The 25,031-nt window shown below is 41.9% G+C and overlaps 1 protein-coding gene and 1 non-coding gene across 3 annotated transcripts in view; one reads left to right on the top strand and one right to left on the bottom strand.

Moving 5' to 3' along the window:
* NOS1AP (nitric oxide synthase 1 adaptor protein) overlaps positions 1–25,031 on the top strand; it is a 339,905-nt gene that overhangs the window by 296,441 nt on the left and 18,433 nt on the right. For both annotated transcript variants that reach the window (XM_081491516.1, XM_081491514.1), the window contains exon 6: positions 8,855–8,996. In XM_081491516.1, the coding sequence (XP_081347642.1) occupies positions 8,855–8,996 (142 nt within the window). The remainder of the gene's footprint in view (positions 1–8,854; positions 8,997–25,031) is intronic.
* Positions 15,868–15,939, bottom strand: TRNAC-ACA (transfer RNA cysteine (anticodon ACA)). The gene has a single exon. It is a non-coding gene; the product is annotated as a tRNA-Cys (tRNA).

Raw genomic sequence — 25,031 nt, 5'->3', positions numbered from 1 at the left:
GGACAGAAGATCCTGATAGGCTACAGTCCATGGGATTGCAAAGAGTCAGACACGACTAAAGCGACTGAGCACACATGGGAAGGTCTCTTGACTGGAAGCCAGTGGACCTGGGTGTTCTCCAGAGCCTTTATGTTGATCATAGTGTAGAGAAACCTTCTATGAGCTCCTTGCTATGTTAAGGCTTGGTTATTGCTCTTCACATCTTGTCATGATGTGTGTCCTCATGGCATTTTCCATGACAGACTTCTCATGTGGGTCATCCTTACCTTATAGTTCACCATGGGAAACGTGATTGTATCTTCTATAGTTAATAATACGGGTCAAATTCTCAAATTTCCTGGTAGATGACCTCCCTGCACCTGGCTGCCAGCATCGTGGTTATACTATACCTATGGATCTTCCTTTAGTTACCCATATAGCTGATGTGGTTCTCATCTTTGGGACTTTAATCTTGAGCTGATTTTTTTCAGTTGGGCCTTCATCAGAAGTTAGGTAGCAGAATATTGTAGGGAGATAACATTATCAGCCATTCATCTATTACTCTATATTATCCATCCTTACATTATTGAGTCAAATAATATCCAGTCAGTTTGGGTTACTTGCTATGTGCTTGTGAATGTTCTAGACTCTTCATTTAAATTATCTTACTTTATTCCTTCAGCAGCCCTGTGAGCTGTAGGTCCTATGATGCTCTTCGTTTTATGGATGAGAAAATGGAGGCTTAAGGGATGTAACTCATAATAAGTGGTGCAGAGGCTTCCCTCATGGTCCAGTGGTTGGAACTCTGAGTTCCAGCTTAATGGGGCTCAGGTTTGATCCTTGGTTGGGGAACTAAGATCCCACATGTAGCACCCCCCCCCCAAATAGTGGTGGAGTTAGAACTATACCTAGAAAGTCTAACTCTGGAGCTTACCTCCTTCACCACTGCATTTTATTATCTTCATCAGGAAATTGCATGACTGAGGAGTAACTTATTTCTCCAAGGTCTACTTGTAAATGAATTCTGCTGTAATTGTTACTGGGCTATGAAGAGCTCCTTAACTCTGAATAGTCCAAGTCACTTTGACACAGATTTTCCTTTTTTTCTCTTAATATCTTTGTATGGTTAATACTGACTCCATTTTATAGTGGGAGAAAGAGAGGGCCCAGGAAAGTAAATACCTGGTCACACAGTGAGTCAGCAATGCCCCTGAGATAAGAACCTAGCTTCCTGCTTCCTAGTCCAAGCTTTGGCCACCTGACTCTGTTACATGAAATTCATAAAATATATGTGAGCCTCTCTGCGTCTGAGTTTCTCCAGCTGCCAAATAAGATGAAAGGCATCTCAGGAATGCTGATCTGTGTGTGTGGAGTGAGGTTACCTTCAGGAAACAAATTCTGTGTGACTAGGAGGGATCACCAGGATTGTCGTGGGGAGATCCCAGCACTGTTCAGACCAGCGCCAGAAGGGAAGGGTTGGAAGAGGGTCTTTTCCTCGCCCAGAGTGTTAGTGACACTTCCTGGCGACACTAGCAATCCTCCTTTGGGGATGTGATGACAGTATTCATTTGCAAGGCCTTTTGCCTCCTGCAGAGCCTCTGTGTGGTCTCTTGACCCCTCCTGGGTAGTGGGTGTCACGCTCCTGTCATATGCTCCCAGCCCCAGGTGGGTGTGGCTGGCTGCCCTGATTAGGTGTGACCGTGCTTATTAGCGCATCAGTGCATGAAGTGCTGGTGATTAACAAGAGCCACAGGAATCTCCCCATTATCTTCACGGGTAGCTCCTTGAAACTGTTCTGCCTGCAATCACGGCTCAATTGGTTTGGGTTAAGAGAAATCATTTCCTCCTGTAATACTGCCACCATCAGGTTTGGGGCCACAGCACAAAAGGTTTTAGCTGTCCTTAAGGGCTTGCCATGGATTTTGCATGATGATGTCAGTCATGTGCTAAAGAAGGAGTACTTTCCTGGCCAAGTTCAAGTTAGGGAGGAGAGATAGATCCTAACTTTAGGGAAGGAGCCTCTTTTTTATATTTTAAATGTTGGTGTGGGGTTGAGTTGAGAAGTCAAAATACAGAAATCGTAAGTCTCAGAATTAATGTAGTCCAAAACTCTTTGTTTATGGAGAGGAAATCAGTACCTGGAAAAGTAAATTAACTCATTCGTGGTCATCTAGGTGGTTACTGACAGTACTGAGGTTTTAACTCAGCCTTCTTTTCTCTATGCTGCTATGGTTCATGGACTAACAGAGTATAAGGAAAAACCCAGAAGTCCATTGGAATTTATAAGGTCCACTATCTCCTGTCAATGTTGAAAGTGTAAACCTACTTTGAAACTAAGCTTTCTCCATAGCAGCAGTATTCTGGTGTCCAAGGCATTGCCTTGATCAAATTATATGATCAAGGTCATTAAAGAACCTGTTAGACAGAAACCTAACCCATTTCTCAGTTCAGAGCCTAAGTTTGTTGGATCTTTCTCTACATACAGTTTCAGATGTAGTTTCTTGCTTCAGCATTGCAGAGTCTATAGATTGAAATCACTCAATAGATATAAGCTTAAATCTTTTACTAAGGTTCAAAAAACACATTAAAGAAACATCAGTTCTATTTTTGCTGAGATTCTGTGGTGTTAAGGTCAAGAGAAGAGCACTGTACTTTCTTGCTGTGATAAATGAAAAAAATTATAAACCTGTGAGTTATTCTAGAACTGACTTACTGAAGTTTCTGAAGTTTGAAGTTTCTTAGAATTCAGAAGCACTTGGCAGATAAATCTCAAGTTCTCAGAAGAAGCAGAGTGGCAGGGGAAGGGGATGTCAACTGGAGTAGAGAGCTGGTAGACTAAGAAAGATGCTTACTTGTAAGAAGTGTGCCCCCAGTCTTCTTTCCCTGTCATTGTCATTTATCATCATATACACCTTGCATTTTGAGCTTCTTCTAGTCACTTTGGGCTTCCCACATGGTGCTATTGGTAAAGAACCTGCCTGCCAATGCAGGAGACTTAAGAGACATGAGTTTGATCCTTGGGTTGGGAAGATCCCCTGGAGAAGGAAATGGCAACCCACTCCAATATTGTTCCCTGGACGGAGGACAGAGGAACCTGGCAGGCTATAGTCCATAGGGTCGCACAGAGTTGAACACGACTGAAGTGACTTAGCACACACTAGTCACTTTCCTTACTTATCTGATGACTCCTTTAGTTATTGCCCTGAATTGTGAAATAGAGAGGACTTTTTCCAGGACAGTGAAATTCAGAACACTGCCAGTTATTTATTAAATCAGCTGTAGAATAAGACTAACAGTAATTACCATTCTTTACATATATGCAGCATTCAAAAGATTCCCCAGATTTACAGCACCAACCAACAAGATGGCTTAAAATGAAAACAGAAAATAAAATCATGATTGACTGTTGTTTTCCTGTGGGCCAGTAAAATGCAGAAATCAACCTTCTGATTTCTATCTTACTAAAGGTACCATTGCAGGCTCTTGTCTGCTTTTGAGTAGATAGCCCACTCTCACTGAGAATATAGCGTTATTAATATTTTCATGATTTTTGCTGCAGTTCATCAGATATTGATGCCGACTACCAATACAGTTGGTACCCACATTAAGCTTACAGAAGAGACTAGCTATTTCTTGCATCTTGACTTCTGTGTTGGATTGAGGTTGGAGGGAGGAGAAAGAGGGTTTTGTCGATATGATTAAACAGATGATTTAAAGAAACATTTCTGGGTGCCATTTGGATAAGTGCTGTAAAGTTCTAAGACAGCTTCTTACCCAGTCCTCTTCTTACAAAATTGCCTGTAATTGGCACCCGCGTGGGCTTCAGTGCACTCCATCTGCAGCCTAGAACCGCTCTGAGGTTAGATACGCCTTCTCAGCTTTGAAAACATCAAAGCAGCCATATCCATTCTAATCTTGACAGCTGAAAGTCCACAGATACTTTAGAGTTGCTAACACAAAACTGGCTTTTGGACAGGAAGATTTGATCCATGTGGCCAAATACTTTCAGTGGCTTATGTAACGCTGAACTGGATTTGTACAGAAATAATACAGTATAATGACGCTTTTTTTTTTTTTAACCTAGCAAATTCCAGAGAATGGTCATATCCTAGAGCTGAAAAAGGCTGCCTTCCCAACATGCTGGTTATTTGCTCTGCTTCATCCCTGGCTACCTTCACATCTCTAAAACTCCAGTTTGCTTTCCAAAGGTCATGAAATGTGAGCACCTGCTTCCTGATGACCTGTGGGGGCTGTTGGAAGGGGTTTTTCTTAAACCTTCTCCCTCTTGAGTTAGACCTGGTTTATAAACTATACATCCCAGCATGTGTGATTCCTGCATTACAAAGTGCAGGCAGAACTAGTGTTCTTGCTTAGAAGGCTAGAAGGTCCAGTCACCACATGGGGTAGGCCTGGCAGGCAGGCACCAGCATGGCCATGCAAGAGCTCCCAGTGATAGGAGCTCCTGCCAGGTGTGGGCTGGCCCTCCGAGCCACCTCCAAGTAATGTTCCCCCAACAACGTTCTTAGATAGAATCTTCTGAAAGTAGACTTTTCACTAGTAAAGGAAGAGGAGCCTAAAAGGTCAAGGGACATCTGAACTCACCTAGCAGTTGTGAGAGAATTGGGAGAGAATTGGGAGTCATCCAGCCCCTTCTAACTGCTAGAGTGGTGAGTCGGAAGGGACAGTCTCTTATATGTATATAATCATTCTGTGAAGCAGATAGGGTAGCTTCATTACATATTCAAATGCAGAGAGCTCATCATAAAACATGCTACTGTGGCCTTTTACTGTGAATGGAAATACAGCCTTCACATTAAAGAGGAGTAAAGGATAAATCAACACGTTATTCAGCCCTGAATGTGCCAATCCAGAACTCTTACTCAACAATTTCCTTGCAGCAGAAACCATCACTCCAGCTCAGGCCAAAGATGATCTGGCCCAGTTCTTTGTTGCTATGGGGACAGAGAGATGATGACTTTAGCCCTTTTGATGCTAACTTACCTACGTTAAGAGTCAATTCCCTTCGTGTCTTCATGTTTCTGTTCTTGATAAAGTAAGCCCAGCCTTTTCTGAACTACTGTTTGTTTTCTGTCTTATTTCCCCTTTGATACAATGAATTCCATATTCAGAGTAAAACATTTCTTGAGCACTTGGTATATGCCAAGCACTGTGGGAGGTGCTCTCATATATGTTAACTATATATTTATTCCTCTATGAGGCAAAGGAGAGAGTATAAACATCAGTGATTCACTTTTTCAGTTGAAGTTTACAGAGGTGTTTTGTAGTGCAAATGTGAGGAAGGGAGGCTAGGAAGGAAATGGGAGGTGGGGAGTCATTTCTAGCATAGGGAAATCAGGACCAGTGAACTGTAAGTCTGCATTTTCCGCTTTTTCCAGAGAATCAGATAGAGGCGAGGGCCAGTTGCTTATCATGGTAAATGTACTAAAATGTGAAAATGAGACATGGAATATTAAATATTAATATGAATATTAAGCATTAAGACTAGCCACTTCCTTACAACCATTCTGGGCTTGTAAATAGTTGGCTGAGACTTATGGGTGTGTGTCAGATGTTTGTCCCTGATGAAGGTGAGAGAATAGGGATTTGAGCCAAGGTCCAGTTTCTGCATATGCTCAGTCCTGAGTGAATCTCATCATCTATTGTCAGCTTGATACATGAGAAATGCAGTTTCTCTGAAAAGTCATTTCCCACCAGCTACATCCTCTTACTTATATCAATGTGTTTCCTTCCAAAGACACGTTTAGAAATCCTATCTCTTCTCTAGTTTATCCCTTAGACTCAAGGACACTTGTTTGAGGACCCTTCCATTTTTAATATCATCTTAAGAGTTAGTTAAGGATGTGTCTGTGACTTACAGATTTGGAGGAATTTGTAACATGTCCTCCTTAGGACAACCTGAGATTTTAGAGCAACAGATGTAGTAATAAATTTGGAACTTTCCGTACGGCAACCTACTCCAGTATTCTTGCCTGGAAAATTCCATGGACAGAGGAGCCTGGTGGGCTATTGTTCATGGGGTCATGAAGAGTCAGACAGGACTGAGCGATTGAGCACACATATGTTTTTAAGAGGGAAACTGGGTCTCTACTCTGATAATGATACAGTTGGGAAAAGACTAACTCAGCCTTTGCAGGTACTTATGCACTATGATTTATCTGGGTTAATTTATGTAAAATAAGGAAGTAATGGAATTAAATACATAATCTCTACATATCATTTAGACTTACCGTATTTTATTTCTAGACTTCCCCAAATTTGTCCTTTTCTGTCTCTTGTAAAAATGCATAAGAGAGCAAAATTTCTGAAGGTCAGAAGAAGGGCAAGGCTGTGTATAATGGACACTGGCTGTCCTTGGTACGCAGGTTACAGCATCTCTAAGGTTTGGTAAACTGGGAATGAGCATTGCTGTAAAAGATTAACCACAGGCAGGCAGTCTGCTCTTATTCTCTTAAAGAGAATAAGCAACACCAGATCTAAGGCCTGAGGGGAGAACTCTTTAGAGTAGAAAAGACTCTTCTCCATTTTCACCTGAGAATTGAGCTTCCTGGCTCAGCCTTCTCATCAGAGCACAGCTTGATTGCCAAAGGAGATGTGAAAACTGCGGTGCACTTGGTCTGGATTGGTTAGGGACTGTGCCCTCTAAATCACACTTTTTTATATATGTGAGAAATGAGAAAGATGGAGGCTTCTTGCTTAAGACCAGTGCCTGCTGCTCCTCAACTTCCGGTGCAGAAGGAGTTGTTGTCTCTCAGATAGCACAAACCTGTGGTGGGAGAAGGGGCCTCAGCTTGACCTTTGGAAAACAGAGGGAAGTTAAGTGTGGACATACAGGGCAGAGGCTCTGACCCACCGCTGGGTGATGGGGGATCCCACAGAAGTTACTCCTTTCTTCCTGCCTCACTTGAAGTGGTCATCATCCAGACATGTCAGGATGTTCCAGGTAAGAAATAAGTTAAGAACACCCTTAGAGTTCGCATTGTGGGCTAAAAGAGGTTTGAGCTCTAGAACAGTCACTTCTAGGAAGTAGTTTGGGAAACATCAGAAAGAGAAGACGTTGACTGAGATCTGAAGTAGGCATATGATGGTGATTGGCTAAGATACCTTTTCATGAACATGAATGCTCTGACTTCAAATGAAAAGAGGGGACATAGAAGTAATGGAAGGCTTGAGAAAATAGTAAGGGTAGCTATTTGGGGACTCATACCTTGCAGAGAGTGAATTAGAGCAGCAGTTCCACACATGGGGTCTAAGGCTATTCGGGGTTCCTGGGCATAGTAATGGAGAAATATGAGCTAATTTCAATATTATGAAAAGCATAAATGAATCACACATTTACCCTCAACAAGGCCTTACAGGCTATCAGAACATTGGACTCTGCTTTTGTCTATAATTGAATTGGTTTGCTGATGAGAAGCTCTGCTTGACTGCTGATGTTATCTTGTTTTGTTTTGTTTTCCCAACGTGATGGGTGAACTGATAGTGTCCCTAGGTAGTCACAACTGACCTGAAGTCGGATTATCCAAGATGTGATTAATCTTTGACTCAAGGCGTAGAGTGACAGCCACAGTTAAATACTCCACAGTCTGTGGTGGCAGAATGGTTGGGGACCACTTTTGTAAAAGGAGCAGTGACCTTCAGTTTCCCATCCTGAGTTCTTAAAACTTGCACAGCTCTCATTGAACTCATTCTTGGTCTTTGAAGGAGAGTGAAAGCAGAACTATTATCAGATTATAATCAGTTGTCTACTTTGGAGACCATGCCCTGGAAATCTTGCATGTGGTTGCTCCTCATAGCCTGTACGGGCTACTTAAGACTCCTTTCAGGAACAGGCTCTTTTGTCCTGTCTCCTGCTGTCCTGAAGCTCCAATAACTTTGGCCATCTGATGCAAAGAGCTTACTCAATGGAAAAGACCCTGATGATGGGAAAGATTGAAGGCAGGAAGAGTAGGGGGTGACAGAAGATGAGATGGTTGAATGACATCACCGACTCAATGGACATGAGTTTGAGCAAGCTCTGGGAGATGATGAAGAACCGGAAAGCCTGGAGTGCGACAGTCCATGAAGTTGCAAAGAGTTGGACACGACTTAGCGACTGAACAACACCATCCACCTGCTGTCCTAGCCAAGTAGTAGAATACCAAGAGCTAAGGTTAAGCACAATGTTTGGGCAGTTAGAGGAAGAGGTTAAATAGCAAGAAAAATGAAGAATGAAAAGTAAAGAACGAAAGTAGCAAAGGAATGGACCCAGTGAGCGATGTCTTTAGAGCAAGGCTGGGAAGCTCACCTCAGATATGGTTGGCTGCCAGTGATATTCCAAGGGATCTGGACTTTGGTCCTCAGCTGGTTCTGCTGTTTAGACCGTGGCTTCTCAATCCTATATCTTCACAGCCCTTGGTCTGCAGGAACACCAGGGAAACCCACCATTTCTAGCAGGAAAAAGAAAATGACAGCTGAGTTACTCTTAGTGTGATGAACCCATGAAACATTTAATCATGGTTGGCAAAAGAATTCTGAACCATATCAACCACTGTTGACAAACATGGGAGGTAGAATTGGGCTAAGTCCAGAATTGGAATCTTTGCTATCTGTCCATTCAGTTGACTGATTACTTCCAAACTGTGGTGACAATTTGTATTTTCTGGAGTAATTGAGGGAAAGGAAAATGTTTTTGCATACTTCTTTGTGAGCATGTGCACAGCCAAACAACATTAGGTTTTTCCATCTTTTTCCCTTGCTGGCTTCATGGGTGTCTGTCTGCATGCCTTTTGCATATTCTCTCCCACCTTGACCCTTCTTGTGTCCTTGTAGAGGGTCTCCACATCCTTCATTCTCTTTTTTCCTTTATCCTTCCCAGAGCCAAGCTATGCGAATCGTCCGGACGGTGGGGCAGGCCTTCGAGGTCTGCCACAAGCTGAGCCTACAGCACACACAGCAGAATGCTGATGGCCAGGAAGACGGGGAGAGTGAGAGGAACAGCAGCAGCTCAGGAGACCCAGGTAGGGACCGTCACTGCTGTGGATGCGGGTGAACAGGCAGGTAGATACACAGCGTGGGTGGTGGATCGTTCCCCCAAGCCCAGAGCAACCACTTCACCTAAAAAACATTTTCTCTGTTTCTCTCTAGATTCTACATTTTCTTTAAAGAATGTGTGTTACTTTTATAACAGAAAATTAAAGATGTTTAAACTATCAAACAAAGAAGCATTTAAACTGGATATCAGGAAACACATTTTAATGGTAGAGCTGCTTGTACTACCAAATCAGATCCCAAAGAAAATTTTCATACAAAATCACCTTCATAAAACAAATCAGATAATTTTCAATTACCTAAGTAGTTTTTTTTTCCTATTTCTAAATTCTGTAATTCTGTAAACCCTCAGGGTAGACATTATTCCAGTATCTCCAATCTTCAAGTCTCATTAAAAGTCAGGAGCAAGACCAAGGTGTCTTTTATCATCTCTCTAACAGTAAATGTGGGAGCAAGAAGTATGAATATTAGGTAACAAGTTAATATTGTTTATATTTTTATGTGGGAAACCCATGAAAATAAACTGAAAGCTACTAGAAATCAGAATTTAGAGGTAAGGTCCAGTAAATACATATAGATAACTGTGGTTTCCTGTTCTAACATTAACCAGTTGGAAGTCATAGTGGAAGAAAATATCCACTGAAATAACTTTTTTTATCTTTAAAAAAGATAAAATACCTGAATAATCATAATAAAATATATATGTTTATATGAAGAAAATCAAATAGTTGGAAAGTTCTTGATTGGGAAATCTCAACATCATACAAATGTTAATTCTCCTTATGTTATTCTATACATTTAACATTACAATACAAATTTTTATCAGCAAAGTAGGCATCTTGGTAAGCTATCATATTTAAAACTATAGGCTACAGATAAAAAGAGTGCGCAGAGGAAAATCAAAGGTTTAATTATTTACAGTAATAGGTGATCAATCATGAAAATCAAATTAATTAAACATTCAATTCAAGAAGTTAGAAAATGGGAAAAGAAATCTCCCATTGCAAAAGGCAGTTTTGCTAAGCGATGAAGGGTAGAGATTTTCGGTTTCCATTCAAGTTGCTCTGGTCACTAGCTGTGTGATTTTGGGCAAATTTCATAACCTCTTTGTGCCTTAGTTTCCTATTCTGGAAAAAGTAGGAATAACAGTAGTATCTTCCTCATAGAATCATTGTGTTGATTGGATAAGCAGATATATTTAAAATACCAAATCTGGTACTTGGCACATGGTAAACACCAAATACATGTTAGTTATTACTATTTTTAAAAATGAGAAAAAGCAAGAATAGGAAAAATCCTAGAGAAGATGAGTGATGACGGAGGAGTGACTTTCCAGGTACAAAAACATACGATAAAGCTGTAAAACTGTGCTGGTGCATTAATAAGTGTCTGAGTGGATTGGGATAGAAAGCTCAGAGATAAATTCAGATGCACATGTTGACACAGTGTGTGGTAAAGGTATAAACCCTATGGAGAAAAATATGGAAATCATTAAATTTAAAATTTCACATGCTTTTGACCCCCAAATCACCCTCAAATTCTCTTCTAATAATTCCTCTTAAGGGTACACCCATACATGTGTGAAACGATGCATACATAAAGTTATAAAAATTGGAACTAGCAAGAGGGGATTTTAAAATAATTTATGGTTACAAGTAATGGAATATTGCAGAACCTCTAAAAAGGATGAATTGGTTCTCTGTGAACTGATAAAAAATCATCTCCAAGATATTTTGCTGAGTTTAAAAAACAAAAATCAAGATGTAGAACTGTGAATTGGTAGCATGCCAATTATATTGTATAAAAATATATACATGTAAATATGTGTTTTCATACATGCCCGCTATGCATAGAACATCTCCAGAACTGGTAACTGTGGTTCATTCTGGAAAAAGGAACTAAGTGTCTATACTGGGAGGAAGATTTACTTTTCATTATTGCAGACCTATCACTGGCCACATTACTCAGAGAACAAAAGCTGATCTGCTCACTTCTGAACTGGAGGATTTGCCCTCAGAGCTGCTAGCAGGATTAGATACATTATTTGCATTATTCACATTAATGTACATCAGTGCCTTTACATTATTAACTCTTCTTTGGCAATGCTCTGCCCCCTTGTTGGTGGAGAGTCATGGCTGCACCTCAAAGGCTTTTGAACCCACAATACAACTGGCAGCCAGGATGCACATGTACCAAGATATTCTAACTGGAAAGTAAAGGGCGTTGTCTCTGGTGAAGCCACTTATTCCTGGAGTGAAAGAGGTTGGACACAGAGAAGTTATCTAGAGGATGAGTGTTGGAACCTTGTTATCATATAACTGTCTGAGGAGCTTGATCTAGCCTCTAAGTACCTAATCAGAACCGACTTCTCAGCCATTGCTAAAGAGGGCAGGATAGCATGGTTTGGCCTTTTGAAGAGAAAAGCATTTCATATAGACTACTCTGAGAGCTAGGTCTTCTTCCCCTCCTGCTGTGGGAGCTGCTCTTTCCTTCCCCTTCCAGACCCTGTAGGGCTCTTTTGGGTGGGGGTAGGTTGATATGATTTCCTGTGATACCAGGAAGGATTCTCTTTGGGGAATGAATAGAGATTCCAACAGGGACCCCTACCTATCATTTTTTCCTTCTTACCTTCCCCCTACTCCTCCCCAAGCACCTCCCTACCATTTCAGTGCTATTCCCACTGGCAGCGTTTCCTGCCTTTACCTCCAGGCAGCCATTCTAGTCATCCTTCACTATCCTGTCTTCTGGGAAGGCTGCCTTCCAGCTCCCACTGTCCCATTGCCTTTCCTGCCCCTTCCCAAAAATGTAAACACTTTTTCCCTCTCGCTTTCTATGTTCTTTTCACCCTTGGCTGGTGCTGCTACCATCAGCATTTAGCCCACTGTCTACCAGATACATAATGTCATCCATTTTCAGTAAAGTACAAGCTCTAGGGTAGGGGTGAGGGGGGGTGGGGCACGGGAGGCCTATTCCTCACACAATAAATACTTGTTGAATAAAGTGATGGACATGGTCAATGATTGTGGGAAAGGATGTGTGTCATCTTAGTCATTGTCAGCAGCATTTATTCAGTGTTTACTCTGTGCCAAAACAAATATGGAGATTGAGTAGAATTTTCAGCAGGGAGTGACTTCTTAACAGTCTGCTTGATGAAGAAGGATGACCTTGAATGGCAGGAGTAGGTAGTGTGTTTTTATGTGTGTGTGTCTGTGTATGTTCAGTCACTCAGTCATGTCCAACTCTTTGCAACCCTGTGGACTGTAGCCCACCAGGCTCCTCTGTCCATGAGATTTTCCCAGAAAGAATTCTGGAGTGGGTTGACATTTCCTCCTTCAAGGGATCTTCCTGACCCAGGGATCAAACCTGCATCTCCTGCATCACCTGTATTGGCAGGGGGATTCTTTACCACTGAGCAACCTGAGAAGTCTGGGAGTAGGTGGAATTGAGGTCATATGGCCTAGGGGGGAGACGGGAAGGCTGAGGAGAGTGCTCATGGTGATGAGTGATGGTGGTTGAGGCTGCAGGTAGAGACCAGCGTGGTAACACTCTTCAGGCTGTGACAGGTGGTCAGCGTTGCGATACTGGGCCCGTCAGCTACGTGCCCTCTCCTTTCATAACCTTTTTGGTGATTTTTGATTTTTTTTTTTTCAAATTACAGTAGTACACATGAGACTTCAGCTACTTGGCATCTTCTGTATACCATTCTCCCTAAGAGGAATGTAACTGACGTTCTACATGTGGAAACATCTAGGTTCATTTTAAGAAAACCTGTCTGGCTCAGTATACTTGCTTCAGAGTTTAACATGTCAAAGCACTGAGTGTGTCTCTTTATGGAGGTTGAGCATGGCTTGAATGTGCGCTTTGTGTATCATACATCCCTGCAGAGAAAGGGAAGTAGTGGGGCCCTCTCCAACTTTTGTAAGTGAGAATCTGGCCTGTGGAGTGATGTAAATTGTCTTAGGGAGATACACACACATGTACTCATTTTAAGGAATTGGCTCACATGGTTACAGAGGTGTGGCGAGTCCAAAATCTGCAGGGTAGGCTCCAGGCTGAAAACCCAGAAAAGAGTTGCAGTTCAAGTCTTAAAGTGGTCTGCTGGCACAATTCCCTCTTCTTCCCAGGAGGTCAGTCTTTGTTCTGTTAAGACTTTCAACTGATTGGATGAAGCCCAGCTATATTATGGAGGGTAATCTGCTTTATTCAATCTATTGATTTAAATGTTTGCTCTAGTATGAAAAGTACCTTCACAGCAATATCTAGAATGGTGTTTGGTCAAGTATCAACACAATTGCTCCCCCAAATTTGCACACAAAATTAACTATCACAGAAATGAAAAGGCAGTGTGGTATGACAGAGGGAGTGCTAGACCCACAGACTAGAGAAGCAATGAAGAACTTGGGTTCTGGCACTTTTCAGGTGAATTCTAGGCTTGAATGCTAAGTCAACCATTTCTTAGCTGGGTCAGTCAGTTCAGTCACTCAGTTGTGTCCAGCTCTTTGTGACCCCATGGACTGCAGCACTCCAGCCTTCCCTATCCATCACCAACTCCTGGATCTTGCTCAAACTCATGTCCATCCAGTCGGTGATGCCATCCAACCATCTCATCCTCTGTCGTCCCTTTCTCCTCCTGCCCTCAATCTTTCCCAACATCAGGTATTTTCTAATGAGTCAGTTCTTTGCATTAGGTGGCCAAAGTATTGGAGCTTCAACTTCAGCATCAGTCCTTCCAATGAATATTCAGGACTGATTTCCTTTAGGATTGATTAATTTGACCTCCTTGCAGTCCAAGAGACTGTCAAGGGTCTTCTCCAACACCACAGTTCAAAAGCATCAATTCTTCGGTGTTCAGCTTTCTTTATGGTCCAACTCTTACATTCATATGACTACTGGAAAAACCATAGCTTTCACTATATGGACCTTTGTCAATAAAGTAATGTCTCTGATTTTTAATATGCTGTCTAGGTTGGTCATAGCTTTTCTTCCAAGGAGCACGCATCTTTGAATGTCGTGGCTGCAGTCACACCTGCAGTGAATCTGCAACCCCAAAAAATAAAGCCTGTCACTGTTTCCATTGTTTCCCTATCTATTTGCCATGAAGTGATGGGACAGAATGCCATGATCTTCCTTTTTTGAATGTTGAGTTTTCAGCCAGTTTTTTTTCACTCTCCTCTTTCACTTTCATCAAGAGCCTCTTTAGTTCTTCTGCGCTTTCTGCCATAAGGGTGGTGTCATCTGCATATCTGAGGTTATTGATATTTCTCCTGGCAATCTTGATTCCAACTTGTGCTTTGTCCAGCTTCGTCCAGCCTGGCATTTCGCATGATGTACTCTGCATATAAGTTAAATAAGCAGGGTGACAATATACAGCCTTGACATACTCTTTCCCAATTTGGAACCAGTTTGTTGTTCCATGCCCAGTTCTAACTGTTGCTTCTTGACCTGCGTACAGATTTTTCACGAGGCAGGTAAGGTGATCTGGTATTCCCATCTCTTGAAGAATTTTCCAGTTTGTTGTGATCCACACAGTCAAAAGCTTTGGTGTAGTCAATAAAGCAAAAGTAGATGTCTTTCTGGAATTCTCTTGCTTTTTCAATGATCTAGCGGATGTTGGCAATTTAATCTCTGGTTCCTCTGCTTTTTCTAAACCCAGCTTGAACATCTGGAAGTTTTTGGTTCACATACTGTTGAAGCCTAGCTTGGAGAATTTTGAGCATTACTTTGTTAGCATGTGAGATGAGTGTAGTTGCGTGGTAGTTTGAGCATTCTTTGGCATTGCCTTTCTTTGGGATTGGAATGAAAACTGACCTTTTCCAGTCCTGTGGCCACTGCTGAGTTTTCCAAATTTGCTGGCATATTAAGTGCAGCACTTTTACAGCATCTTCCTTTAGGATTTGAAATAGCTCAACTGGAATTCCATCACTTCCACTAGCTTTATTCATAGTGATGCTTTCTAAGGCCCACTTGATTTCACATTCCAGGATGCCTGGCTCCAGGTGAATGATCACACCATCGTGGTTATCTGGGTCATTAATATCTTTTTTTGTATAGTTCTTCTGTATATGCTTGTCACCTCTTCTTAGTATCTTCTGCTTCTGTTAAGTCCACACTGTTTCTGTCCTTTATTGTGCCCATCTTTGCATGAAATGTTCTCTTGATATCTCTCATTTTCTTGAAGAGATTTCTAGTCTTTCCTATCCTATTGTTTTCCTCTATTTCTTCGTATTGATCACTGAGGAATGCTTTCTTATCTCTCCTTGCTATTCTTTGGAACTCTGTATTCAAATGGGTGTATCTTTTCTTTTCTCCTTTGCCTTTAGCTTCTCTTCTTTTCTCAGCTATTTGTAAGGCCTCCTCAGACAACCATGTTGCCTTTTTACATTTCTTTTTCTTGAGGATGGTCTTGATCCCTGCCGCTTGTACAATGTCATGAACCTCTGTCCATAGTTCTCCAGGCACTCTGTCTATCAGATCTAATCCCTTGAATCTATTTGTTAGTTCCACTGTATAATCATAAGTGATTTTATTTAGATCATACGTGAATGGTCTAGTGGTTTTCCCTAGTTTCTTCAATTTAAGTCTGAATTTTGCAATAAGAAGTTCATGATCTTAGCTGGGTGATCCTTGGCAAACTTTCTAGTCTTTCTAGATCTTTCTTATCTTCTAGCTAGGTGTTGGGAGATAATTCAGCTAAATCAGCATCATTCCTAGCATATGAAAGTGAAGTCGCTCAGTCGTGTCTGACTCTTTGCAACCCCATGGACTGTAGCCTACCAGGCGCCTCTGTCCATGGGATTTTCCAGGCAAGAATACTGGAGGTATTTCCTTCTCCAGGAGATCTTCCCAACCCAGGGATTGAACCTGGGTCTCCTGCATTGTAGGCAGACACTTTACCGTCTGAGCCACCAGGGAACTCTATACATGTTAGCCATTGTCTAGTTCTCCAGTTCAGTATCTCAACTCCATGACCTCGTGTATGCTGTGAGGACAGTGGACCAGATCTCTGAAGTCCCGTGATTTGATGAGAGAGCCGCATTAGATGAATAATCAAGTACCCTGTGTTTGTGGTATAGTGCCATGGCCAGGATGTGAAACCTCCTTTGAGTATCAGTGTTTGGAATTCTACAGATCTGGAATGGGAAATATTTTCTTATCAAGCCCCAAAGTCACTTCCTTTTTACTGCCCCACTTGCTTCCTTACTGTCTATAAACCGCTAGGAACACATTCCTTTTTACCGTAAATGCTTTTTCCGTAAATGCTTTCCCCAGAAGCATTTGTTGACTCCATTAGGATTTTTCTCTGTAATGGGGCACCTTGAAGCTTCAGAGTGGAACTGTGGGTTGGCAGGTTTTCTTTTCCTTTTAACTAGAGTCTTGCTTCCACATTAGGGAGCTTTCATTTAATTCGGTGTTTATCTTTCCAGTAGAGCTGCCCCAGGCAGGCCCTTTGTTGTGCAGAGGAAACTTGTTTACTCTGGAGGCTTTGCTGTCTTCTTTGAAGTCTTGTGGGCCCTTCCCCTTCTGGGTTTTTTAGCAGCGCCTTTAGTGAAAGTCCTCACTTTCATTGTGTGTGCTGCCTCTCTTGCTCTCTCTGTCTGCTTTTCTTTCCTCCCTCATTCCCACCATCCCCTACCCTGGGGGACATTTATCTTTGTATCTTTTGGCAACAGCTGCCCTTGGCCCTTCCCCCGGGGCTCAGAGCCAGGTGGGGCCTCTGCCCCTGTTCTGCTTGCCTTGCTTTGCCCTGTGCAGTTTCTCTGACTCCTGGACAGGTTTCCTGGGAGAGATCCTGTTCCCCTGGAGGCATCTCTCTTCCCACGGTGGCAGACCATCCAACATGGGGAAGGGCTTGGAGCCCTTTGGAGATTAGAGCCTCTTAAAACAGGACTGGTGTCATCTAGACAGTGACCGGTGGCTCAGGAGTATTTGCTGCGTACCTGTTACACCTGCCAGACCCGGGCATCTGGCTTATTCAGGCAAGCACACCCCTGACCTCCTGTCACTTCCAGGCTCCCACCACACCTGCTGTTCCATCGCAGCAGGCCACCATTGCCTGATGATTTGTTTCTCCTTAGTTTCAGTTCCCTTCCTTCATTCAGTGGATATTTATTAGTTTCCCCAGATGCAAGGCTTAGATTCTGAGAACTGGGAATACTGTGAAGAAGGACAACAAGGTTCCTGCTGGTGAGGAACTCACATTGGAAGTTGGGGTGGAGGATCAAACAGACGACACACGAGGCCTTTTTAGGGGATGTCAGTGCAATGAAGAAGATAAAACAGGGTGGCTGAGACTACAGGTGGAAGCAGTGAGCCTGTTGGGAGGCAAGGTGATGCAATGGTTAAAAGCACCAAGCTTAAAGCAAGACTGGCAGGCTTTGAGCCTTAGCTTCGGTCTTACTAGCTGTGTGCCTCAGCTTCTTTATCTGTCTAATGGGAATAATAATAGTGCCTAACTTTCAGGGTGATTATGAGGATCAGTAAGTTAATAATACATGTACATCCCTTAAACTAGTACCTGGAACACAGCAAGCACTATTTGAGTCTAAGTTATTGATATTGCAATTTTGAGGCAAAAAGTGACCATTTCAAGCACTTTTGAACTGAGCTGATAATCTTTTGTTCTTTTTTCCCCAGCCATTTTGTTTTGAGGCATAACTGACATGTACAAAGTTCTATATTAATCCAGCATTACCTATCCATTTTAGCCGTGTGACACTAGTTCATACACATTTGTGGTCCCTAGACTTGGCCCCAGGTTGCTTTGCCTTCAGCCTTCCTGCTTTTCCTTTGTCCCCTAAGCTTCCATCTTAGTGTACAGTGTCCTTCTCCTGTCCCAGATTAATCCTTTCACCTGCCTCTGCCTTCTGCTCATCTTGCCTCTTCTTAAACCCTGAGCCATCAGCTCTCTCTCCTGAATCATCATCTGGATCTTTCACTGTGCTTTCTTCTCCACTGCAGATAGATAAGGTCAAGTCTTTTCCATCTTAAAAACAAAACAAAAATCACACCTTTCTTGTCCCTGCATGTCCACCTAGCCTATCTCTTTTCTCTCCTTCATAGTCAAGCTTCAGGCCACCCACATTTATCCCCATTGTCTGCATTTTACCCCACTCTGGCCATTAGCCCTTCGACCTCCATCAATCTGCTGCCTACCAATCTTTCCTGAAACAACCAGTCCAGGTCACTGAAGGGCCAACTAATTGGCAAATTGAACCAGCCTTTCTCCGCAGTGTGCATCACGGGGAACAAATCACTCCCCTTTCCTAGTTCTGGGGCACCCCACCTCCACACCTGCCACTCTTCCCTTCTTTCTCTGCTAGCTGCTTTCCAGGATCCTTTTTTTTCACCTGCCCCTTAGGTGAAATCCCCAGGGGCTTTCTCCTGGGATTAGTCCTTGTTGCTTTTTTTTTTTTTTCCCCCACTTCCCATGGTTTTAACTTATGTTTATCTCTAGGCCAGATCTTTTCTTGAACTCTCCACTTGTGGATAGTGGGTATCTCCAGTGAGCTGTTACAAACTTTCCCAATTTCATTCTCTTATCCATAATCCTTCTCTGGAATTTTCTGTACAGGATGCCAGTCTCTACTCAGTCACTTAAATCAGAATTGTAAAACTCATTCTACAGGTATTCCTGTCTGCTCCCTGCCTTCCTCCTCCTTTCCCTCCTTCCCTCCCTGTTCCCTGCCGGTAGACAATTAGTTTCCAAGTCCTGTGATTTCTGCCCCCTGAAGATATTACAGGTTTGTCTCCTTGGCTCTGTGTTATCACCACCTCTTTAGCTTTAGCCTTCATATTTCTCACCTAGAGCACTGCTTCCTATCTTGTCCCTTATAGATTTACCCTCTATGTCATCCCTCAGGTAAAAGTTGAAAGAATGAAAATCTTTTGGTATCACGTACCTGCTTTTCTTCCTTCAAGGTAAAATCCTGACTCTTCTCAGTCAGGTCTCTTCCTACAGAGTCATTTGCAGTGCCTCTACCATGCTGTGGGTTTCTCCACATCTGTGTCTTTGCCCCGGTCTTGCCCTCTGCCTAGAGTGCCTCCCATGGCCTCCCCTCCTCTCTGCCCACTTCTTCACCTGCCTGAGCTGGTACTCCTTCTTCAGGTACTGTTTCCCCTCTGCACTGTTCCTCTTCTGTGGTCTTACACCCTGAATGGCTCCCTCATATGTGACACAGCCTCATGCTGCACCCATGGTTTATATCTGTTTCTTCCATCAGGATCGGAAAGCATTGGAAGCACAGGTTTTGCTTATTCATCTGTATGCCCAATAGGTTTCTGTCTTATATAATGTTCCTGATAAATACTTATTGAACGTGTGCTCAAATGCTCAGTGGTGTCTGACTCTCTGTGACCCACAGACTGTAGCCCACCAGGCTCCTGTGTCCATGGAATTTTCTAGGCAAGAATACTGGAGTGGGTTGCCATTTCCTTCTCCAGGTGATTTTCCTGACCCAGGGATCAAACCAGCGTCTCTTCCATCTCCTGCATTGGCAGGAAGATTCTTTACCACTGTGCCACCTAGATGAATGAAATCAGCATGTATCTAGTGACTTCAGTGTGTCAGGTATAGTTTAAATAAACAGTTTAAAAAGCACTGCCCGCTACCCTAAAGTTCAGTCTTACCCTTCCCTATTACCATTTGGAATCCATGTTGCCCAATCCCATAAGTTTCCTGGTTTTGTCAGAAGATTTTCATATCATTTCTTGTCCCTTGGGCTTGTCTGATACGACCCAAGAAAACCATTTTCTATGGGTCCCTTCTCGAGATCTTGTCTTATGTGTTATGCTACCCCATGGACTATACAGTCCATGGAATTCTCTAGGCCAGAATACTGGAGTGGGTAGACTTTCCCTTCTCCAGGGGATCGTCCCAACCCAGGAATCTCACTGGGGTCTCCTGCATTGCAGGCAGATTCTTTACCAACTGAGCTATGAGGGAAACCACGATACGCTGACAGTGACACACAATAATAATATCCCTCCATCTAGCTTGTTCTTTCTCTCTACCCTAGCTTTACCCCCCCTGGTTCTAACAGATCTGTTACTGTACAGGCATTAGGAGATACCACAGGTTCAGTTTCAGACCATGGCAATAAAGTGAATATCGTAATAAAGTGAGTAGCACAAAATTTTTGGTTTTCCAGTACACGTTAAAGTTATCTTTACGCTATACTAGGGCTTTCCTGATAGCTCAGTTGGTAAAGAATCTATCTGCAATGTTGGAGACCCCAGTTCGATTTCTGGGTCAGGAAGATCTACTGGAGAAGGGAAAGGCTACCCACTCCAGTATTCTTGGGCTTCCCTTGTGGCTCAGCTGGTAAAGAGTACGCCTGCAATGAGGGAGACCTGGGTTTGATCCCTGGGTTGGGAAGATCCCCTGAAAGGAAAGGCTACTCACTCCAGTATTCTGGCCTGGAGAATTCCATGGACTACAGTCCATGGGTCACAAAGAGTCGGACACAATTGAGTGACTTTCACTTTCACTTTACATTATACTGTAGTTTATTAAGTGTAAAATAGTATTATATCTAAAAAAAATTGTATATACTTTAATTTAAAAATAGCTCATTACTAAAATGCTAGTACTTGAGCAAACTGTAATCTTTTTGCTGGTAGGGAGTCTTGCCTCAGTGCTGATGGTTGCTCACTGATTAGGGTGGTGGTTGCTTGAAATTGGAGAGCTGAGGCAGTTTTTTTAAATAAGGCAGCAATGAAGTTTGCCACATTGGTTGTTTCTCCTTTCACAAATGATTTCTCTGTAGCATGCAATGCCATTTTAATAGTGTTTTACCTGTGGTAGAACTTCTTACAAAATTGAACTCAGGCCTCTCAAACCCTGCCACTGCTTTATCAACTAAGTCTATGTAATATTCCAAACCCTTTGTTGTCATTTCAACAGTCTTTACACATCTTTACCAGAAGTAGATTCCATCTCAAGAAACCACTATGGTCATCCATAAGAAGCAATTCCTCATCTGTTCAGGTTTATCATGAGAATTGAGTTACATCTTCAGACTCTCCTTCTTATGCTAGTTCCCTTGCTATTTCCACCATATCTGCAGTTATTTACTCCACTGAAGTTTTGAACCCCTCAAATTCATCCATGATGTTGGAATCAACTTCTTCCAAACTCTTGTCCATGGAGGCATTTTGGCCTCTTCACATGAATCAGAATGTTCTTAACGGCATCTAGAATGGTGAATCCTTTCCAGAAGGCCTTCAATTTATTTTGCCCAGATTCATCAGAAGAATTGCTATTTATGGAAGCTATAGCATTATGAAATACATTTCCGAAATAATGAGACTCAAAAGTTGAAATTACTCCTTGATCCATGGGCTGCAGAATGAATGTTGCACTAGCAAGCATGAAAACAACATTAATCTCATTGCACATCTCCATCAGAGCTCTTAGGTGACTAAGTGCATTGTCAGTGAGCAGTAATAATTTGAAAGGAATCTTTCTTAAGCAGTAGGTCTCAACAGTGGGCTTAAAATATCAAGTAATCATGTTGTCAGCAGATGTGCTATTATCTAGACTTTGTTGTTCCATTTGTAGGGCACAGGCAGAGTAGATGTAGCATAATTCTTAAAGGCCCTAGAATTTTCAGAATGGTAAATAAACATTGGCTTCAACTTGAAGTCACCAGCTACATTAGGTCCTAACAAGAGTCAGCCTGTCCTTTGAAGTTTTGAAGTCTGGCATTGACTTATCCTCTCTAGCTATGAAAGTCCTGAATAGCAGCATCTTTCCAGTGTAAGGCTGTTTCCACTATGTGGAAAACCTGTTATTTAGTGTAGACACCTTCATTAGTGATCTTAGCTAGATCTTCTGGATAACTTGCTGCAGCTTCTACATCAGCACTTTTTTGTACTTTTTTTTTTTTTTTAATTTTATAAATTTATTTATTTTAGTTGGGGGCTAATTACTTTACAATATTGTAATAGTTTTTGCCATACATTGACATGAATCAGCCATGGGTTTACATGTGTTCCCCTTCCTGGACCCCCCACCCACCTCCCTCCCCATCCCATCCCTCTGGGTCATCCCATTGCCCCGGCCCTGAGCCCTTGTCTCATGCATCGAACATGGAATGGTGTTCTGTTTCACATATGATAATATACATGTTTCAATGCTATTCTCCCAGAACGTCCCACCCTCACCTTCTCCCTCAGAGTCCTTAAAATTGTTCCATGCATCTGTGTCTCTTATTCTGTCTCGCATATAGGGTTATCGTTACCATCTTTCAAATTCCGTATATATGCATTAGTATACTGTATTGGTGTTTTTCTTTCTGGCTTACTTCACTCTGTATAATGGGCTCCAGTTTCATCCATCTCAGTAGAACCGATTCAAATGTATTTTTTTTTAATGGCTGAGTAATATTCCATTGTGTATATGTACCACAGCTTCCTTATCCATTCATCTGCTGATGGACATCTAGGTTGCTTCCATGTCCTGGCTATTGTAAACAGTGCTGCGATGAACATTGGGGTACACGCGTCTCTTTCAATTCTGGTTTCCTCGGTGTATATGCCCAGCAGTGGGATTGCTGGGTCATATGGCAGTTCTATTTCCAGTTTTTTAAGGAATCTCCACACTGTTCTCCATAGTGGCTGTACTAGTTTGCATTCCCACCAATAGTGTAAGAGGGTTCCCTTTTCTCCACACCCTCTCCAGCATTTATTGCTTGTAGACTTTTGGATAGCAGCCATTCTGACTGGTGTGAAATGATACCTCATTGTGGTTTTGATTTGCATTTCTCTAATAATGAGTGATGTTGAGCATCACTCATTTTTTGTTGATTTTTTTTTTCTTTTTTATGGTTATGGCTTCTTTCCTTAAACGTTGTGAACCAACCTCTGCTAGCTTCAAACTTTTCTCTGCAGCTTTCTAATTTCTCTCAGACTTTATAGAATTTAAGAATTTAAGAGAGTTACGGCTTTGCTCTGATTGAGGCATTCACAACTTGGCTCACTGTTGCAATAAGCCTTGCTTTTGACCTGTTTTGGCTTTCAACATGCCTTCCTCAGTTAGCTTAATCCTATGTAGCTTTAGATTTAAAAGTGGGAGACATGTGACTGTTCCTTTCATTTGAATACTTAGAGGCCAATATATGTTATTACTTGGCCTAGTTTCAATATTGTTGTGTCTTAGGGAACAGGGAGGCCCAAGAGAAAAGAAAGAGATGGGCACAGTGGTGGTAGAGAGAAACGGGGGGCAGAAATGGCAGCAAATGAAGCAGTCAGGTACACACTGCTATATTTAAAACAGATGACCAATAAGGACCTATTGTATAGCACAGGGAGCTCTCCCCAGTGTTATGTGGCAGGCTGGGTGGGAGGGGAGTTTGGGGGAGCATGGATACATGTATATGTATAGCTGAGTCCCTTTGCTGTCCACCTGGAAAATGCTTTCAGTCTGAATATTTTATAATGCTATATCACATTTGTTAAAAAAAAAACAACACACATTTGTTAAGTTTACTGTCTTATATGTGTACAGTTTATGCTGCCCCAAAATAATTACAATAGTAACATTGAAGGTTATACAGAGTAAAGTAAATCAGAAAAACAAATACCATATACTAACGCATATATATGGAATCTAGAAAAATGGTACTGATGAACCTATTTGCAGGGCAGAAGTAGAAACATAGAGAATGGACTTGTGGTCATAGTAGGTAAAGGAGAGGGTAGGACAAATTGAAAGAGTAGCATTGAAATACATACATATGAAATATCCATATGTAAAATGGATAGCTAGTGGGAAAGTTGCTGTAAAACACAGGGAGTTCAGCCTTGTGCTCCATGAGGACCTTGAGAGGTGAGATGTGGGGAGTGGGGTGGGAGGGAGGCTCAAGAGAGAGGAGGATATATGTATACTTATGGCTGATTCACGTTGTTGTACAGCAGAAACCAGCACAACATTGTAAAACAATTATCCTCCAATTAAAAATTTAAAAAGAATTTTTAAAAGATCACTGATCACAGATCATAACAGATAACGAATAGCAACTAATAACAAACAATGAAAAAATTTGAAATACTGTGAGAATTACCAAAATATGACACAGAGGCACAAAGTAAGAAAATGCTGTTAGAAAAATGGTGCAAGTATAAAAATGGTGCAGATTTGCCAGAAACCTTCAATTTGCAAAAATGAAGTATCTGTGAAGTGTAATAAAATAGGTATGCATGATCTCTACCACATTAGCTGTATTAAATCTGTAAGAATCCAAATGTGATCATCTGATGACCCTCTGAGTGTCAGAAATTGTCTCAGAAAGCAGCCCATAGTTGGTGATTCAGTTACATCAGTGTTGGTTTGGAAACTCTACTAGTACAAAGAGAATGGCTGAGAAGTTTATTTTTTAATGACCTCCCCAGAAGCAGAACTAGAATCTCAGAGATTTTTCAGTCCCCTGTGAGTTTCTGGCCTGCATGTCTCCAGACCCTCTGCAGGGTGCTGCTTAGTTCTCGTTACAGTCAGTCCCCTACATACGAATGAATTCTGGTCTGAGTGTGTGTTTGTAAGTCCAACAAAGTTAGTCTAGGTACCCAACTAACACAATCAGCTATATAGTACTGTACTGTAATAGATTTATACTTTTCATGCAAATAATACATAAAAGACAAACACACAAAAAAACATTTTTAATCGTATGGTACAGTACCTTGAAAAGTACAGTAGTACCAGCCGCATCACTGCTGCTTTTACACTTCCTTCTGTACATCCAGGCTTAAAATAAAGATACTGTACTCTGTACAGTACTGTCCAGTAAAGTATACAGAAGCACAACCACTTATAGAGGATGTGCTCATGTGACAGTGTATACCAGACATGTGAACTAACTTACATGATTGGACATGTGAACGAACATTTGCATCTTTGAAAGTTTGCAACTTGAAGGTCTGTATGTAGGGAACTTACTGTATTAGTATTTCCAGGACTGAGAGGCAGCCTCCCTGTATAGCCCACTTCCCTGTTTTGTACCCTGTGA

This window comes from Giraffa tippelskirchi, chromosome 5 (assembly GCF_054371585.1).
Source record: "Giraffa tippelskirchi isolate mGirTip1 chromosome 5, T2T-mGirTip1v1.2.pri, whole genome shotgun sequence".
NCBI classification, from domain to species: domain Eukaryota; kingdom Metazoa; phylum Chordata; class Mammalia; order Artiodactyla; family Giraffidae; genus Giraffa; species Giraffa tippelskirchi.
The sequence above is the reverse complement of the archived record's forward strand: the minus strand, read 5'-3'. Positions and strand labels throughout refer to the sequence as shown.